General features: G+C 38.0%; 2 protein-coding genes and 1 long non-coding RNA gene across 4 annotated transcripts; 2 read left to right on the plus strand and 1 right to left on the minus strand.

Annotated features, from left to right (window-relative positions):
- Nucleotides 1-2,150: 2,150 nt before the first annotated feature.
- On the plus strand, nt 2,151-5,916 carry LOC108479627 (auxin response factor 18-like). 2 transcript variants are annotated; one of them, XM_017782341.2, is made up of 14 exons: nt 2,151-2,711; nt 2,915-3,030; nt 3,109-3,204; nt 3,283-3,339; nt 3,423-3,575; nt 3,650-3,734; nt 3,824-3,914; nt 3,991-4,155; nt 4,236-4,349; nt 4,434-4,506; nt 4,605-4,752; nt 4,846-5,363; nt 5,442-5,629; nt 5,711-5,916. In XM_017782341.2, the coding sequence occupies exons 1-14, from the start codon at nt 2,678-2,680 to the stop codon at nt 5,856-5,858; spliced, it is 1,986 nt and encodes a 661-aa protein (XP_017637830.1). In that variant the 5' UTR covers nt 2,151-2,677; the 3' UTR covers nt 5,859-5,916. The 2 variants fall into 2 exon arrangements, with proteins under 2 accessions (XP_017637830.1, XP_052879124.1); XM_053023164.1 differs by having other exon boundaries at nt 4,846-5,629.
- A 605-nt stretch (nt 5,917-6,521) lies between these two features.
- LOC108479628 (uncharacterized) lies at nt 6,522-7,269 on the minus strand. The gene is made up of 2 exons (XR_001870486.2): nt 7,127-7,269; nt 6,522-6,834 (listed from the first exon to the last, which is right to left on the minus strand). It is a non-coding gene; the product is annotated as an uncharacterized LOC108479628 (long non-coding RNA).
- A 2,358-nt stretch (nt 7,270-9,627) lies between these two features.
- LOC108477694 (uncharacterized) lies at nt 9,628-10,695 on the plus strand. Its single transcript, XM_017780204.2, has one exon. It carries the CDS (start codon nt 9,628-9,630, stop codon nt 10,693-10,695), a length of 1,068 nt encoding a protein of 355 aa, XP_017635693.2.
- Nucleotides 10,696-19,620: the final 8,925 nt, after the last annotated feature.

Below are 19,620 nucleotides of genomic sequence, written 5' to 3' on the forward strand. Positions count from 1 at the left end.
AAATTATTATTTGGATTTAAAATTTGAGCTCGAGTACGATTACAAATAATAAATATTTTAGTTAATTATAATCAAAAGTAAACATTACAAATTACAATAAGTTAAATATTGAAATGTATTCAGAGTCAAACTGGAATTGAATAGCTATGGAAAAAACTCACATATGATGAGATTTAATTTGGAATAAATATGGAAGGAGCTCGCACTGTCGCACGTAATTTACATATGATGAAACTTGAATCTGAACATTTAAAGTCTCAATCATTGTCAATATATAATACCAAGGCTTCATTGCCTTGCTAGAAAGAACTTAATTGTCAAACTCGAATAACTCATATTCGAAACAAAATACTAACCTAAACACTCAAAAATTTCAAACTCATTGCTGACATTGTTTATTATTTTTATAGCTCATAAATGAATTAATATACACGTAAACATGTATATATATTGCAAATGAATTAATATATATCCAAATCATTATGGCCATAATTATTCGGTATGTATTATTTGTATTTATAATGTATAATATGTATAAATCATGTCTAAATTTATTCTAGTTTAGATAATAATCATGCTTTATAATAGTTAATTATAATGATAGTTTTGTAATTGTGATTGTATTTATAGGCGGAAAAATATAACTTTGGTGCTCGTGATATAGTCAACTTAAAGGAACTTTAAATAATTGTGTATTATTTGTTAAAGGAATTGTAATGGTGTAATCAAGTCAAATTAAACTCGAACAAGGGTAGACTCTAACTTGATGAAATTAGGGAGTCAAATTTGATCTGAGTTAGATTCAACGTCAATTTTTAAATTTGAGTTAGATTCAAGATATAATTAAGATACTTGATTTTGTTCTCATTTAAGCTCGTTTATGGATTTTTGTATTTAAGTTCAGTTAAGCTTGAGCTTGTTCATACTTAAGTTCTTTCTAGATAAAAGTATCATAAAGACCCTTATATTAGGAATTAGATTGCATTTTGCCCCCACTCAAAATTGAGCAAATTAGTCCCTATAGGTCAAATAAAAGAGCAATCTAATCCTTCTATTAAAAATTTATCCATTTCTCCTGTTAAAAACTGATCCCTATATGTCAGTATAAGGTACACGCGACACTCCATTTATAACTATCTAGTTATTTCATTAGACACCAGATTTTAAATAGTAGAAATTGATTAAATCTTTAATAGAAATGATCACTTTGCTCTTTAATCTAATGTGTAGAGACTAATTTGCCTTTGAGTAAAAGGGGCAAAATGTAATTTGACTTCTAATAGAAGGGTCTCTATGGCAGGTTTGCAATTCCTTCTATATGTTATACTATACATCGATAATGGTAGTAGGAATGATCGTGAAGCAATAAGCAAAAAAAAATAAGAACATGCAGATTTTACGTGGAAAAACCTTTATCGAGAAAAACTACGATGAGAGTAGAAGAAATTCATTAATGTTGAAGAATACAAGAGGTTTTCGGCTATGCGCAATTTTATTTTATTTTAATCAACGTCTAATAAAAGAAGTATAATCTTGTATGGATTCAACTTGTGCGGCACAATCCGCCCCCACAAATCCCTAATTTTGCCTCTCTATTTTATTTTTTTAATAAGTGAGCTACATCTCAAACTTTTTAGGCCGGATCAAACAGGATTTAGGTCACACAACTCTAACACCATATAATAAAGGCAATATATAATTTCATAAAAATATATTAAAATGAAAAACTTGATTAAGCTCGCGATTATACGAACTAAGTATTCCGTTACTCAAATTTGACTCGATTGATATCTCGATCTACTTGAGCTCGACAAGATGTTACCAAATCAAATTCATTTTTTTTTCAAGTCAACCTCGAATAGTTCATGAGCAGTATTATCTCATTTATTAAAATATTATTAATTAGCTTCTTATGAATTTGAATGTGTTATCAGTTGGACTTTAAAAGAGACACTTTTAAATATCAAAATATTATTAATAATACTATTGATTGAACTTTAATTTTAAATTAAATAAATAGAGAGACTAAATTATTAGAATTAAAAGTAAAAGAAAAACTAAATTTCAAAAGCTTATAAAGTATAGGGACTAAGATAAGAATTAAACCAACTTTAAAATATATCAGTACGAGATTATTATTAAAAGAAACAAAACAAATGAAGACGACAACACAGCTTAAGATAGCAACAACACATCCAGTCCTACATTAAGACAACTGCTTCACCAAATAAAGACCATATTAAAGATTGTTAAATTTGTGTTCTTTTTTCTTCTTTTTTTATAAGTTGAATTGTTCAAGTATTGTATTAAAATTAGTATTTTGTGTTATTTACTCTAAATTATTTTATAAACTATTCAGTGAAACTGTGATTTTATAAACATAGAAAAGCTTTGAAAAAACTTGCATAATCGTTACAGGGAAACTACCTACCAACAATGAATCATGAATTCACACACACACACACACACACACACACACACATATAATAGCCGTGTCTAGTCAGTCTTTTATTTCATTGTTTTTATATTTATTTTCTTATGGTTTCATGGGGGATCTTCTTAGCTCTCACTAATGGGGTAGACTTTGCCTACTCCAAAGACTTTATTTTATTATTTTTTTTTTGGGGGGGGGGGGGGTTTCTTTTTAAGCTTATAGTGTTTCTTCTTCAGTGTTTTAATGGCTCAACCAGAAGGTATTCCAAGGGAAACAGGTGAGTTTTGAGATATACAAAGATGGGTTCTTTTTTGGGTCCCTGTTTGGCTACCGAGAAACTACAAGGGAAAAAGAAAGAAAAACTGGGTTTTCCTTATGCTGTTGTACGGCTTATTGTACGAACATTGTTTTGTATGTTTAGTTTTTTCTTAGCAACCAAACAGTGTTTAAAGTTCTATTAATTTCTTTTTTTGGTTATAGGTTTGGGTGTTGATGATCTGTATCCAGAACTATGGAAATTATGTGCAGGCCCTTTAGTGGAGATTCCTCATGTTCAAGAAAGAGTCTTTTATTTCCCTCAGGGTCACATTGAACAAGTAATTAATCTAAAAATTTGATCTTTTTTCTTAGCTTTTATGTTCAAAGATTTCATCTTTTTTTGATATTTTCTGCAGTTAGAAGCATCAACTAATCAAGAACTTAACTATGAAGCCCCACTGTTTAATCTTTCTTCAAAGATTCTATGTCGTGTTCTTCATGTCCAGTTACTGGTACTGAACCATTTTATTTTTAGTATCAAATTATTTTAATAATTTTTGGAGCTTGAATAGAATTGAATCATTTAACAGGCTGAACAAGAAACAGATGAGGTTTATGCACAAATAACTTTACAGCCTGAACCAGATGTAAGTCAGTGGTATTGGTTTCCCTTTGTATGATCAAAATATGTGTTTTTTGATGATTGATTTACTTGTTTTTATCATTGCAGCAAAGTGAACTGACCAGTCCGGATCCGTTCCCGACCGAGGTTCCGAAGAGGGAAGTTCATTCCTTTTGTAAGATTTTAACTGCGTCGGATTCGAGTACTCATGGAGGGTTTTCCGTTCTACGGAAACATGCCACCGAGTGCTTGCCTCCATTGGTAATATATATAAGAATCTCTTGTTTAGTGTTGTTGCATTATGATGTTTTGATTTGGATTATGTTTTAAAACAGGATACAAATCAAGCTACCCCGACACAAGAATTAACCGCGAAAGATCTTCACGGATATGAGTGGCGGTTTAAGCATATATTTAGGGGTAAGTAATGGTTTTGGAACATTCCGAGCTCTCGTTGTTTGTTCCATTTACGGCCTGTTTTTAGTTTTGTAATTATTACAAACGATCAGGACAACCTCGGAGACATTTACTTACGACGGGGTGGAGCACATTTGTGACTTCGAAAAGATTGGTTGCGGGAGACGCATTCGTGTTTCTAAGGTAGTTGGTCTCTTCGTGCGCGTCTTTGTGTGTGTGATGTAGCTTTGGTTGTAACTGCATTGGCATGTTTTATTAGAGGTGATAACGGAGAATTAAGAGTTGGGGTTCGCCGGCTCGGTAATCAACAAAGCACAATGCCTTCGTCGGTCATATCAAGCCAAAGCATGCATTTAGGAGTGCTCGCTACTGCTGCTCATGCTGTTACGACTCAGACCCTCTTTGTTGTGTACTACAAGCCAAGGTTATAATTTTTTTCTCTCTGTTTAAACACGATTAGTTTGTAATTACGATTTATCTCAGGACTGTGTTTCTTATGTTCAGGACGAGCCAATTCATAATAGGAGTAAGTAAGTATCTCGAAGCTATTAACAACAGATTCTCCGTTGGTATGCGTTTCAAGATGGGATTCGAGGGCGAAGATTCCCCCGAGAGAAGGTAGTTTTTTTGCTCTATATGTTGTTGCCTAGTGTTTAGATTTTTGTTTTCACCAATTATCGAGACTTACTTTTTCGAAATCAGGTTCACTGGTACCATAGTCGGGGTTGGAGATGCTTCCCCACATTGGTCAGAATCTAAATGGCGGTCCTTGAAGGTTGAATATAGTTTCCGATTAGTAATTTTGAAATGCTAACATAAACTCGTTTTTCTCTGTTTTTGATAGTAGTTCTGCCCAACTATTTCTCGTTTTAGATTCAATGGGATGAACCTGCAATGATACAAAGGCCGGAACGAGTTTCCCCTTGGGAAATAAAGCCATTCTCGGCTTCTGCTTCTATAAACCTCATACAACCAGCTGTAAAGAGCAAAAGACCACGACCGGTTTATATTCCAGCTTCTGGTGGGATGAAATTATTCTTTCAAGCATTTTTTTTGGTAAGATTCTTGAGTGCCGACTTTATTAACAGTGGGATTCTTTAATTGAAATTTGTAGAAACAACTACAAATTCAACCGGTTCAGCCTTTTGGTGTCACGGGTCAACCAAATCTCATGAACTAGCCCGAGCAGGAAGCATAGCTGAAGTCCAAAGCAGTGAAAGCAGCCAAGTTGTTTGGCCTATGAGACAGAATGAAGCCGATGCAGGTTATAACATGAGGACTCTGCTCGAAAATGCTTGGCCACCTTCCTCTCTCGTGAACGTCTCTCTAAACTTTTTCCGCAATCCAGCGGATGCGTCTCCTGTTGAATTGAGGACAAGCAAGGACGTTATGCGCGACCAAGTTGAAAAAGGAAAGAAACTCGAGATTTCCACAGGCTGCCGTTTGTTCGGGTTCAATTTGACAAATAGTAATAGTGCAGTCAGTGGAACCGTTATAGCTCCGTCCCATATTGATGAAAATCCCGAAACTTTTCAGTCACCAAAGCAGCAAAAGCAAAATGCATCAGAGACATCAACCAAGGAGATAAAGGCTAAGCACGGTACCAGTTCTTCTACAAGAACTCGTACTAAGGTAAATCACGGGGTATCTGTATCGCTTTTTTATATTCAGATCCCTCTTGTTATTCAAGATTTGTGTATTTTCCCAAAGGTTCAAATGCAAGGGATTGCAGTCGGTCGTGCTATTGACTTAACCCTATTAAAAGGATACGATGACCTCATAAATGAGCTAGAGAAAATGTTCGATATTGAGGGAGAGCTTCGTCACCGTACTAAATGGTCTGTCGTTTTTACTGACAATGAAAGTGATATGATGCTTGTGGGTGACGATCCTTGGGTGTAAGTAACCTGCATTTTGTAGAATTTTCCCATAAGCTGGTTCTTAAAAAATTCGGTCACCCTTTTTAATTTAAATTTCAGGGAATTTTGTAAGATGGTGAGAAAGATATTCATATATTCGGTAGACGAGGTGAAGAAGATTAACGCGAGATGCAAATTTCAAGCCTCGTCTTTAGAAGGCGAAGGCACTGTTGTAAGCTTGGGTTCAGAGCATAGGTCTGAAACATGAAAAGCTCGAAACTTGAAACACCATCTTTATATATTTGGTCTTATTTTTGCTTTCGAAAGTGTTTAAGAATGCTTGGGTGCTTGCTTGGTTTTTTGCCGTGGTCTGGTTCGGTTTGAGGAAAGCCGATGACGAAGTTGTCTCGTTGTCTTTGCCTTGAGATTACTGCCTATATTGTCACCATTCGGGACCGATCTCGATGGTCTCGGTGGCTCTGCAAGAGGACCCCAATGTACTGTCATTAGCACTGCCCAAATGTAGTGCCTGATGGTCCCTATTGGCGCAGATTTGCCCTCTCACAAAAGTTGTCAAAGTGTATGGTCCATAAAGGCTTCAATTAAATCTAGAGTCGGGACCCTTTTTTACACGAAGGGCAAACACTCTCAATGATGTTCTTTTTCATTCACAAAACCTGAATCTAAAACAAAAAAAAAGTACTATGAAAGTTTTTGTATTAGTTGGATTATTTTGCCTCCTTTACTTTAGAAATGAACTAATTAGTCTTGATACATTAAATCAAAGAGCAAATCGGTTTCTGTTAAAAATTTCATCTTATTCTACAATTAAAAACTAACACATTGGAATAAGGGAAATGTAGTACATCATGTGTAACTGTTTGATTATTTTATTAATTATATCAATTATATCAATTTTTAATAGTTGGAATGGATGAACTATTATATGGTGATTTATTTGTTAATTTTTTAAATAAAGTGATAAAGATGCTGTAGGACCAAATTTAAAACAAACCTAAATATAAAAACACCTATTAAAACCCAACACAAACCCAAAGCCTAACAGATTACCCAAAACCTAACCCACATCTCTCAACCCAATACACAAAACATAGAGCCAACCCAACACCCTAGCAGCAGAAGGAAATCGGCGCCGCAAGCTTCGAGTCCAAGCAGAGTACGACGCGCGCCAAGCTTCCGAATCGTGCTCTACTTCATGCCACGCTCCCACGCCTCCGAGATATCTGCAAGGGCAAACAACAGTAGAAGATTTTCATTTTATTTCTAGGCTATAAAAAGCCATTGAAAACACTGTAATGGGGTTTTTTTTTTGGGGGGGGAATTTTTTCTTTTCAATTTTTTTTCACAGACTACAGCAGAGAATACACATAAGCAAGTGATAGCAATAAAAGAGATCAAAAACTCAAAAGGTTGTTTTTTTTATTCTTCCTAGTTTCGCATTTTTCCCTTTTTGTCTTTTTTTCTTTGCTTTGCAAATTGTTTTTTAAAATAAATATCAGAAGTAACGGGGCTTACCTGGGTTCGCCGTGGATCGGCGCCAGAGGCGATGGTATAGAAGAGCCGATGACCCTCCAATTGCGGCGCTTCGGGTTGAAATCCTAGTAGAGATTTTGGGGGGGGCGTGTTATTTTCTTTCTCTAAAAAATGGCAGAGTAAATGAATTCAGTGGCTTTTGTCTTTTAATGGGCAAATGAAAGAGCACCGTTTGGTGCTGGTCCCACACACTTTGATACAAAAGGGGGAATTTATGCGTTGAGTCCTTCCCCTTTTGTGCCAATGGTCAATTGGGCCCTGTTTATGCTTCCTTGATTATTTAAATTCATCCTTAGAATTTGCGTGTTATTCCAATTTAGTCCACGTCTAGGTGCAGCGCTTTGGGATTTGGGGAATTTGCATTTTTGGTTTCTCCCTGTTTGTGCGTGTCTAGTTCAAGTCCTTGATTTTGTTTTAATAATTCGATTTGTTTAAAACTATCCTCTAGACTTTGTTTTTGTTTCAATGGAGTTTTTTATTATTTTAAAATTTTGTATGAGTTTACATTTAAATAGCTCTTATGTGTTATTATACATATATAATTTACGATAAAATCACTCTGTGTCAAATAGATTATTGCTTTCATATTATTCTATATAAATGTTCTCTTTATATTTATTATATATATATTTTTTCCTCTTAAATTTATTATATGTTTTTCCTTTTTTTAGTTGATTCATGTACAATTGGGTTCTTTGGGATCCTATTTTGATTGTATATTTTGTTTGTTTTAAATACCTCTATTTTTTTATTATTTATGTTTAATCTTTTATGCATGTATATTTTTCTTTCCTTTATTTTTTTATTTTGCTACAATTCAAGCTTTCATTCAAATTATTTACTTTGTGATATTTATTTTAAAATTCATTTGTACATTACTATATGATATATCATTTCTTTTTTTCCTTGTTTATTCTTTTAAATTCTTACATCTATTACCTATTTAAAATTTTCTTATAGTTTATATAGTTATATTTCCAAATTTTCTTTTTCCTATTATTTATTTTATTTTATTTTAAAAACCTTATTATATTTTATTTGTGTGATTTATTTGAGATTTCTTTTAAAATTGATTTCTTATTCATAAACCACGGGATATAAATGGTGGTACTTTCATAATATATGATGTGCTATTATTGCATGTATTCTAAGTTGTTCCTTTGCATGTCCCTATTTAGATTATTCATGAGATGTTATTGTCGTGTTTTATTCCTTATGTTACCAAGTTTTTTAAATAAATACATTTAATTTATTTATTCCATTTCATTTGAAACTTTAAACAAGGCAATGTTCTAGTATTTAAAGAATTCAAAGGATCGTGCCCTAACGCATCGGGTTTCGCTTTCTTTATGCGCTTTAAATATTCGAATATCCTTTTAAAGCTAAAATGCACGTTTTAAAGGCAATATCACATTTGAGGTCAAAATATTGTGTCCTAACGTCATCGGATGTAATATTTTACCTCAATGTGAGATGGTCTTTAATACACATTTGACCCACCTAAATGTTTTAAAAGCCAATAAAAAGAGGATCGCGTTTTGAACTCTGTCCAAATCTTTAGTTTTCGACATTAAGACACTAAATAATTAATCAAGTACCAATTTTGGGCGTGTCGAGGTGCTAATCCTTCCTCGAATGCGTCGACTCCGAACCGGTTTTCTATTTTCACGCACCAAAATCGTTGTTTTGAAAATTTTATTTATTTATTAAAACGACCGTGTTTTGAGGTGATCCAATCACACCCTATTAAAAACGATTGGTGGCGACTCCCAACTTTTCGTTTTCAAAAGTCGATTTCCCGTTTTCAAAAAAAGGGTTTCGACAGCTTAGCGACTCCCCTGGGGACATCAGAGAGTCGAGCTGTAAATTAATTGTTTTCTATCTTATTGTCAAAAATTGGAAATTTAGTTTTTAAATCTACGATCCTCTCATTGTATTTTCTGTGTTTTTGTCGGTTTTTATCATGTGGGTTTTATTTTATTTGTCGAGTCTTTCGATATATTCTTGCATCATATTGCATGACCGTTGTGGTCGCACCTTTTAAGTGGGAGTGAGAAACTATGCTTTCGTGAGGTTTTCACCTCCGCATAGGCTAGGGGATCGCTTCCGGAATACATCCGTACTTATGTCTTCGTGAGGTTTTCACCTCCGCACGGGCATAAGGAAATGTATTCCCCTGAACCGAACTTGATCCATATGAACCTATAATGGGTGAGGGTCGAGGAATCTGCTGGTTCAGGTACCTTTACACTAGAATTAAATCACATATAGTGAACTGTAAGAACCCGTCTTAGGTAGAATTACACCTAGCCCTAGTGGTTTCTCGAATAGGCTTTGGATAATTTATTGATTGCTTTGATTTATATTCTTATGCATGATTCTGACTTGTGCTTTTCCTTCTTTCTCTAATAGTGTTTGCATATCATTTTCATCATAAAAGGAGGTGTCGATATACGGTTCAGTTACTAATAGAAAGTTTTGCCATGAAGAACGAATTCCTTGATAAAGTGAAAGACAACGCATTTGTCCAAAGGTGGTCAGAGAATGCACAGTTAGAGAAAGGTGACAGTTTGACAAAGGAGTGCACATCAGAGTTATGGGACTTTACTCGTATTAATATGGTCCAGAACGATCTTCAGGAGTTGAAAAAAATATGGAGTCACTGGGATGATGAGATGAAGCAGCTTCTCTACTGTAATTATGGTGATATTCCTTATCTCCTCGATGTTAAGGTAGATAGGTATTTGTTCCGCGCTATGGCTCAATTTTGGAATTCCGCCTACAGTTGTTTTACTTTCGGAAGGGTGGATCTAGCACCTACTGTTGAGGAATATACAGCATTGCTTCGTTGTCCGAGGTTTCAAGTTGATAAGATTTATTCTAGAGTTGTCAATACCCCAACTTTTGTAAAGAGGTTGATGAACATTACTGGGATGAGTGAACAGTGGGTTGAGGCTCGGGTCCAGCAGAAAGGCAGTGGAAAGTGTATCCCTTGGGAAAATTTGAGAGATCTGATCCTGACTCACCCTGACATGAAGAAAAGAGTTGATGTTTTCGCCTTGAGCATTTATGGTTTGGTTATTTTCCCTAAGGCTTTAAGGCATGTAGATGAAGCAGTCGCCGATCTATTTGACCGATTAGGTAAAGGAGTCACTCCAGTTCCTACAATCTTGGCGGAGACTTTCAGATCTTTGAGTATATGTCGGAGGTCAGGTGAAGGCAGATTTATTGGGTGTGCACAACTCTTGTTAGTATGGTTTCATAGCCACTTTTGGAGGGTAGGAAAGGCCTCTTACCGACCTTTTTTCGGAGATTACTCACCTTTGAAGAAGATAGTGACCATATCGAGAAAAGATGACATAACAGAAGAAAAATGGATGGCGATACTTCAAAATCTCCAAGAAGAGGATATCGAATGGAAGGCCCCTTGGATGGTTTCTGATGAGATTCCCTACCGATGTGGGAGTTATGATTGGGTCCCTTTGTTGGGGATTTGGAGAGCCGTTGGATACGCCCCTCTACTGGTATTGAGGCAATATAGATCAAGATAATTTATATCGATGAAGCAAAGGCTAGCTCAGAGCGGGTTCTCGTATGGGGAGAAAGACTCCAAGAAAAAACAGCCGTGAGATTTATAATGCTTGGAACCAAACTTGCCGGATAAAGAGAGTTGCTGTGAATCCAATGGTAACTCCTGAATATAACGAATGGTGGAGTAGAAGGGTTAACGATAATATCCCGAGGCCGAATTTAGAAGAAGCTCGACCGATAGAGGAATATCTACGAGTGGTTCCCTCTGAATTGGAAATCATAAAGCAAGACTTCGAAAAGAAAACCTCAGAGTTAGAAAGGAAAATAGAGCGGTTGGAGGAGGAAAAGTATACTTAAAGTTGGATGTTGATGTTCAAAATCCGAGGTGAGAATTTGAGAAAGAGAAAGAGAAGTTGAGGAGGACCTAGACAGTCTGAAGACTGATTACAAACAACTGCATAAGTCAATGAGAAATGCTGGCTTGGGTAAAACGTCTGAACAGTGGAGGCAAGAAATCCAAGAGGAAAAGGCTAGGGCTGATTGGTGGGAAAGAAAGTTCCACGATGCTCAGGCTCGAGAAGTCACTTGTAAAAAGAGTTTGGATGATAGCCAGAATGAAAAACAGATGTTAAGAGCTCAGGTGGAGGAGTTAGAAATGGCACTATAGCAACATCGGTGTCGTAACTCAGTAATTGAATTAAGAGCTAGTCTAAGCAAGATCGAGAATTTGAAGGGGAAAGTAGAAGAACTTGAAGCTACACTTCAGAACTGTGAGAATCAAATTGAATTATTGGAAGCAAATAATGAGCAACTAGGGGAGTAACTTCACCGATCTCGTGATCGGTCCGAGATAGGGATTACTTAATGGGTGAAGCTATAGCTCGATCTGACGGTGGCTGATCACTTACAGATTTTGGCGGTCCAAGCAGATGTGCTAGGAGTTAAATATGAGTTAGAATCAGATCGGGGGCGAGAGTTAGCCTGCTTTCTTAAGAAAGTAAAAGCTTTGGGTGTTAGGGCAAGACCGTATATGTAATTCATTTTATGTAAAAGATTTTGTTTTTCAAAGAAGTTTTCTAAATGAAATTGAATTGAATCGACGTCTCCTTTTTGCATTCATGTCATGCATTTGCATTACATTGCATCGCATAACATCATATACACAAAAGAACCTTATTAATTAGTGGCCATTTATCTAGTTACCCTGGAACACTGGTACTACACACGAAGGAAGACAAAGGATATGGATCAGAGGTTTGAGCAAATGCAAAAGGAGATGTAAGAGCAACTGCAAGCTCAGATGCAAGAGCAGCTGGCTAAGATCCAGCAGGAAATGAGAGACCAAATGCTGGAGTCCTAGAGAAACATGTTAGAATCACAAAATAGCATGATAAGCCAGCTGACACAGCTGTTTAAAGGAGGGTCTGACAAAGGAAAAGGCCCTATGGTTGACACGAAAAATGACAATGAGGATTCCGCTTGTTCTACAAGTTTTGCGCCAGCAAACATGCAAACACAACCACCAAGGGTGTCTGTTAATGTCCAACCTCTTTATCAAACTGGTACCTCGGTACCAGTAAACTTATCAGCGGGATCGAGTACCAACCCTAAAGATAATCTAGCAAACCCCCAGGTCCCTGACTTCGACGACGCAGCAGAGGTGGAAAAAGAAAAAACAGAACTGCCCAAACAAATGGAGGACCAATATAAATGGTTGGTGAAGAAGTTCAAGGCGTTGGAAAGTGTTGATAATTACTGCGGAATGGATGCCAGAGAGTTGAGTCTAGTCCCAGATTTGGTATTACCTCCCAAGTTCAAAATACTAGAATTTGAAAGATACAACGGAACTAGTTGCCCTGAGGCTCACATCATGATGTTTTGTCGGAGAATGACGGGTCATGTCAATAATGATCAGTTGTTGATTCACTGTTTTCAAGACAGTTTGGTGAAATCATGCCAAATGGTACAATCGCTTGAGTCGCACCCAAGTTAAGTCATGGAAGGACCTAGCTCAGCCTTCATGAAGCAAGACGACCATATAATGATATAGCACCGGACCGGATCACACTCTGAATATGGAGAAGAAGCTGCTTAAAGCTTCCAAAAGATGCTCGAGAGATGGAGAGAGGTCGCTACACAGGTCCAACCACCGTTGCTAGAAAAAGAAACAACCATACTCTTCATCAATACATTGAAGGCGCCTTTCATTACTCATATGTTAGGTAACGCAACCAAGAGCTTTGCAGACATAGTAATGTCTGGCGAAATGATAGAAAATGCCATAAGATCAGGTAAGATAGAAGTTGGGGAGAACACGAAAAGGTCAGCCCCGAAGAAAAGAGAGAATGAAGTAGGTAATGTGAGCTCAGGCTACGCAAAACCGGCCACTGTTAATCAGTCAAGGGCGATAGTCACAGGCCAGCAGGCCTCACCAAGACGGGAGCCTAACATGAGACAGAATACAGAGAAGTTTCAATTTACTCCCATACCAGTGACATATAGGGAGTTGTACAAAAGTCTGTTTGATGCACATGTAGTGGCTCCTTTCCACTTAGAGCCGCTATGACCCCCCATACCCTAAGTGGTACGATGCAAATGCTCAGTGCGAATACCACGCAGGGATTACGGGGCACTCGATAGAAAACTGTACCTCATTCAAAAGGTGCGTGGAAAGGCTTATCAAAGCAGGTGTTCTAAAATTTGATGATACACCTGGTACAGAAATCTGTTGCTCACCATACCGATAAAGGGTAAACGCGATAATTGAGAATGTGGGGAGAAAAGTCAAGCTGAATATCGCGGAGGTGAGAACCCCATTGAAGCTAGTTTGGAATGAAATGCAGGAAAGAGGTTTAGTCCCGCAAGGGTTGGGAGATAAAATCCAAGATACATGAAACTACTGTGAGTTCCATCATGAGAAAGATCACGAGATCCAGAATTGTATTGAGTTCAGAGCCCTAGTACAGGATCTAATGGATAATAAGGAATTGGAGTTCTTTAAGTCTGTCGAAGAGGGGGATGTATGCTCGCTAGGAGGAGAGTCGAGTGAAAAAAGCGGCAGAGCCAAATTATCCAAAGGATAATTATTTCGAAGCCTAGAGTTAGTGAAGTAGAAGCAAGAATTACACCAAGAGTTATAATCCAGAAGCCAACAGCTTCCCCTTATAAAGATAGCCATAGGGTGCCTTGGAATTATAACTGTAGTATAGCAGTTTCAAAGAAGGAGGGTTTGATTAACACGCCAAACATAGAAGCCGAACTAGCAAAAGGGAAACTCGTCATGTTTAGGCAAGAAGCAGAGAGATCAGAACCACTAGTTAATGAGCCAGTAATGGAAAAGGAAGCCAAGGAGTTCTTGAAGTTCCTAAAACACAGCGAGTATAATATTGTGGAACAACTACACCAACAACCGGATCGCATATCGGTATTGGCTCTGCTGTTAAATTCGGAGGTCCACCGCAACACATTGATGAAAATGTTGAACGAAACCTATGTTGCGGATGACATTTCAGTTAACAAATTGATCGTCTCGTCAGCAACATAAGCGCTAACAATTTCATCTCCTTCAGCGATGATGAGATACCACCCGGGGGTAGGGGGTCTATTAAGGCTCTACATGTCACTACACGTTGCAAGGGGTATACGCTACCCGGAGTACTAGTTGATAATGGGTCCGCATTGAACGTGTTGTCGTGGGCTACATTAAACCGTTTACCTATAGACAGTTCCTATATGAAGACGTGTCAGAACATAGTAAGAGCATTTGATGGCACCGAAAGGAAAATAATGGGAAGGATAGAAGTACCTCTTCAGATTGGCCCAAACACGTACGAGGTAGATTTCCTCGTGATGGATATTAAGCCTTCCTATAACTGTCTATTAGGAAGACCTTGGATTCATTCAGCTAGGGCAGTGCCATCCTCGCTGTACCAGAAGCTAAAGATGGTTACTGAGGGTCGGCTAATAACAATAAATACGGAGGAGGACATTATTGCGTCAGTTACCAGTGATACACCCTACATAGAGAATGACAACGAAGTAGTTGAATGTTCATTTCGATCATTAGAGTTTGTAAACGCAACGTTTATAGCTGAAGGAAACAGGATTCCGATACCTAGGATATCAAGGGCTATGAAAATGAGCCTGCAGTTAACAGTTGGGAAAGGCGCGTTACCTGGCAGAGGACTTGGGAAGCACCTTCGTGGAAAAGTTAGAGTGCCAGTCTTGGTTGGCAAGTGGGATCGCTTCAGTTTGGGATTCAGGCCAGATGCAAGCCAAGTGAAGAAGGAGATTGAAAGGAAACAAGAACAGCGGAGAGCGAGATTGAGAGGGACAGAAGTCAGGTGGGAACCGATGAACTTCCCCCACATTTCTCAAACATTTGTATCTGGAGGGTTTATTCATTCCATACAGCATAAGGTGAAAGAAGGAATAATTGAAGATGCTAGAGGAATTTGGAGCATCAATGCCATATTTGAAGAGGAAGCAATGGAAAGAAATTTATTAGGCATTTGCCCGTATGAGCCTGGGAGTGTTTTGAATAACTGGACTGTAGAAGAAATTCCTGTAATCTTTAGAGATAACACAGAGTAATATTCAAAACCCACTTGTTGTCTTCTAGCCTAGGGACAATAAGAATCTTTTGTGAAATAGGCTCATGTTTAAACAATATTATTGTCAATAAAAATGCATTTTCATATATTGGTTCGAGCAATTATTCTTTTTTCCTTTTCATTTCATACATAATCATACCATACAGAGGAATTATTCATTTCGTTTTCTTTTGGTATTCTCTTATACTCATAATAGGCCCCCGGATGTCAACGTCATGAGTAATGCTGATACGAGCCCGGAATCTCCTTTTGAGCAAGACATGCGCTTTGAGGGATTTCAAGATTTTGAAGAGGATGAAGATCGTGGTTTATCTCTCGATTTGTTAAGGATGGTGGAGCAAGAAGATGAACAGATCCTACCATACAAAAAGACTACTGAGATTGTAGCCCTAGAAGAGGGGAAGGAAGTTAAAATTGGCACTTGCGTTAACGAGAAAACAAGACAGAACCTCATTGAGCTGTTGCAAGAATTCAAGGACGTCTTTGCATGGTCATACCAGGATATGCCTGGTTTAAGTACCGATATCGCAGTGCACCGTTCCCTACAAAAAAGGAGTACAAGCCAGTTTAGCAGAAGCTCCGAAGGATGAGACCCGATTTAGCAATGAAAATAAAGGAAGAAGTCAAGAATCAGTTTAATGCCGGATTCCTACAGGTGGTCAATTATTCAGAATGGGTAGCCAACGTCGTCCCTGTCCCTAAGAAAGATGGGAAAGTACGGATATGTGTAGATTACAGAGATTTAAACAAGGCCAGCCCAAAGGATAACTTTCTATTGCCTCACATAGACACTCTAGTGGATAATATGGTAGACTATTCACTGTTCTCCTTCATGGATGGGTTCTCCAGGTACAATCAGATCAAGATGCATTCTGAGAATATGGAAAAAACCATATTCATAACTTTATGGGGAACATTTTGCTACAAGGTGATGCCCTTCGGGCTGAAAAATGCAGGAGCTACATACCAAAGAGCCATGGTAACCTTGTTCCATGACATGATGCACAAGAAAATTGAGGTCTACGTTGACGACATGATTGCAAAATCCCAAACTGAAGAGGAGCATGTGCGAGTGTTGAGGAAATTGTTCCTGAGGTTGAGAAAATTCCAATTAAAGCTCAATCTGTCAAAATGCACCTTCGGAGCTAGGTCTGGAAAGTTACTTGGCTTCGTAGTCAGTGAGAAGGGAATAGAAGTCGACCCTGACAAAGTCAAGGCTATACAGGGGCTGCCTCCGCCACGAACTCAGAAAGAAGTCCGAGGTTTTCTAGGAAGACTAAACTACATCGCACGGTTTATTTTGCAACTAACAGAGAAGTGCGACCCCATATTCCGTCTTCTTAAAAAGCAAAATCCTGGGGTATGGGATGATGAATGCCAAAAAACCTTTGAAAAGGTTAAACAATATTTGTCTAGTCCCCCAGTGCTAACACCACCAAGCCCTGGTAGACCATTGATACTATACTTAACAGTATTTGATAATTCGATGGGGTGTGTGCTCGGCCAACACGATGAGACTAGGAGAAAAGAAAGAGCGATATATTACCTCAGTAAAAAATTTACTGAGTGTGAAATGAGGTATCCGCCAATTGAGAAGCTATGTTATGCTTTGGTGTGGACAACACGAAGGTTGAGGCAATACATGTTGTACCATACAACTTGGCTAATCTCAAAGCTAGACCCTCTCAAATACATGATGGAGTCAACCGCTTTAAATGGAAGGATGGCCAGGTGGCAGATTCTACTCTCCGAATTTGACATAGTCTATGTAAACCAAAAAGCTGTGAAGGGGAGTGCAATAGCAAATTTCCTAGCCAGTAGAGCTTTGGAGGATTATGAACCTTTGAATTTCAATTTCTCCAATGAAGATCTAATGTATGTAGCAATCGCTGAAGGGGACATGCCTGAAAATCATTCCTGGAAATTAAATTTTGACGGAGCATCAAATGCCGTTGGAAATGGAGTTGGGGCAATACTAATATCCCCAAATGGAGATCATTATCCGTTCACTTGCAAGCTGGATTTTGACTGCACAAATAACATGGCAGAATACGAGGTATGTATCATGGGAATTCGGGCAGCTATAGACCGTGAAATCAAAGTATTAGAAGTGTACGGAGACTCCGCATTAGTAATTTATCAGCTTAAAGGCGAGTGGGAAACGAGAGATTCCAAATTGATCGCCATCGAAGTTAATCCGGAGTTAATTGAAAAGTTTGATGATATTACCTTTCATTACCTCCCGCGAGACGAGAATCAGATGGCTGACGCCTTGGCTACACTAGCTTCCATGGTCAAAGTAAATGAACAGGAGGATATGAAGCCAATTCAGATGAGTATTTGTGAGGCCCCACCACCGCTTTGTAATGTTGATGAAGAGGAAGAGAGAGATGATCATCCTTGGTATCATGATATCTTACAATATGTGAAGAGCCGTGCATACCCAGATAAAGTAATCGAAAATGATAAAAGAATATTGAGGAGGTTAGCGAGTGACTATGTCCTAGACGGTGAGGTCCTATATAAGAAGAGAAAGGATCAGGTGTTATTAAGATGTGTTGACGCTGTTGAGGCAAAGAAAATTCTAGATGAAGTCCATGATGGTGTCAGTGGGACACATGCCAATGGTTTCACAATGGCTCGATAAATCATGAGATTCAGATATTACTGGTCTACAATGGAAGGAGATTGCATCAATTACGCTAAGAAATGCCATAAGTGTCAAATTTATGGAGACAAGATCCATGTGCCTCCTTCACCCTCCATGTTATGACTTCCCATGGCCATTCTCAATGTGGGGCATGGACGCTATTAGCCAATTTCGCCAAAGGCTTCCAACGGACATCGATTTATTTTTGTGGTCATTGATTACTTTACCAAATGGGTAGATGCTGCTTCGTACGCCAATGTCACAAAGTCGGCAGTCAGCAAGTTCTTGAAGAAGGAGATCATATGTCGTTATGGTATGCCAGAAAGAATCGATGTCGACAACGTGTTGAATCAACAACAACAAGTAATAATAGCGAGTCTCGCAGTTGGTTCAACATTAAATATCACAACTCATCACCATACCGCCCAAAAATGAATTGGGCGGTTGAGGCAGCTAATAAGAATATCAAGAAGATTGTGGGGAAGATGGCGGAGACTTACAAAGATTGGCATGAAAAGCTCTCATTTGCCCTTTATGCTTATCGAACATCTGTCAAAACTTCTACCGGGGCAACACCTTTCTCATTGGTTTATGGGATGGAGGCAGTTTTACCTATTGAGGTCGAAATCCCTTCTCTCCGAGTTTTATCAAAGTTTAAGTTAGACGAAGCAGAATGGATCCAATCTCGTTACGATCAACTAAACTTAATTGAAGAGAAGAGGCTAAAGGCTATTTGTCATGGCCAAATGTACCAGAGGAGAATGATGCGAGCCTACAACAAAAAAGTTCGCCTAGGGTGTTCCATGAGGAGACTTAGTGTTGAAAAAGATTCTCCTATGCAAAAAGATTTCGGGGAAATGGATGCCAAATTGGGAAGGACCCTATGTGGTAAAAAAGCTTTCTCTAGAGGGCATTGATACTAGCAGAGATGGATGGCAAGAGCTTGCCTAACCCGATAAATTCAGATTCATCAAAAGATATTTTGCTCAAGCACTCGAGGTGAAAACCGTAAGGCGCCAAAAAAAAAAAAAAGGGAAGAGGCTAAGGTGAAAACCCATAAAAGGGCGCTTTGAGACCAAAGGGGTTTTGAGTTGAAAACCCACAAAGGGCAATTCAAATTTCGATCCAAATTGGGGCAAGCGGCAGTCTCACTACACTTGAATCGACAAAGAGGGGATAAGCTACATCTTGGGGCATCAACAAAATGCTATAGATCCTCTAAGCGCATGCCAAGTTTAAAAAGGTCCTCGAGGAGTTCGTATAGAGAAGCTCAAATCACAAACTGGGGACCTATTCATTCCTTTTCATCTGCTTTTGTATCTCAAACAATGATTGCTTTCTTTGTTGATACATCTTTCGCAAATTCGACTCGAATAAATTTCGCCTACCTATTATTATAATCTTTTTCGAGTATTTTATTGAAATAATAATTAATGAACTAATAATACTCTCAAAAGAAGGTTTTGCATATTATTCGAAAGGTTTCTAAACAATACGAGAACCCGAAACAGGACAATTATTTAGAACTCACCAAGTTTAAAAGGGTTAGAAATGTGTGAGAAATAAGGGATTAACCGCATCTTCAAGTCCTCTTCTACCGAGTTGAACAATAAGGCATATGACAGGGATGTTACCTTAGTAAACAACGAGCGATGACAACCCAAAAATTAAAAATGGATCAT

This window comes from Gossypium arboreum, chromosome 12 (genome assembly GCF_025698485.1).
Source record: "Gossypium arboreum isolate Shixiya-1 chromosome 12, ASM2569848v2, whole genome shotgun sequence".
Lineage (NCBI taxonomy): Eukaryota > Viridiplantae > Streptophyta > Magnoliopsida > Malvales > Malvaceae > Gossypium > Gossypium arboreum.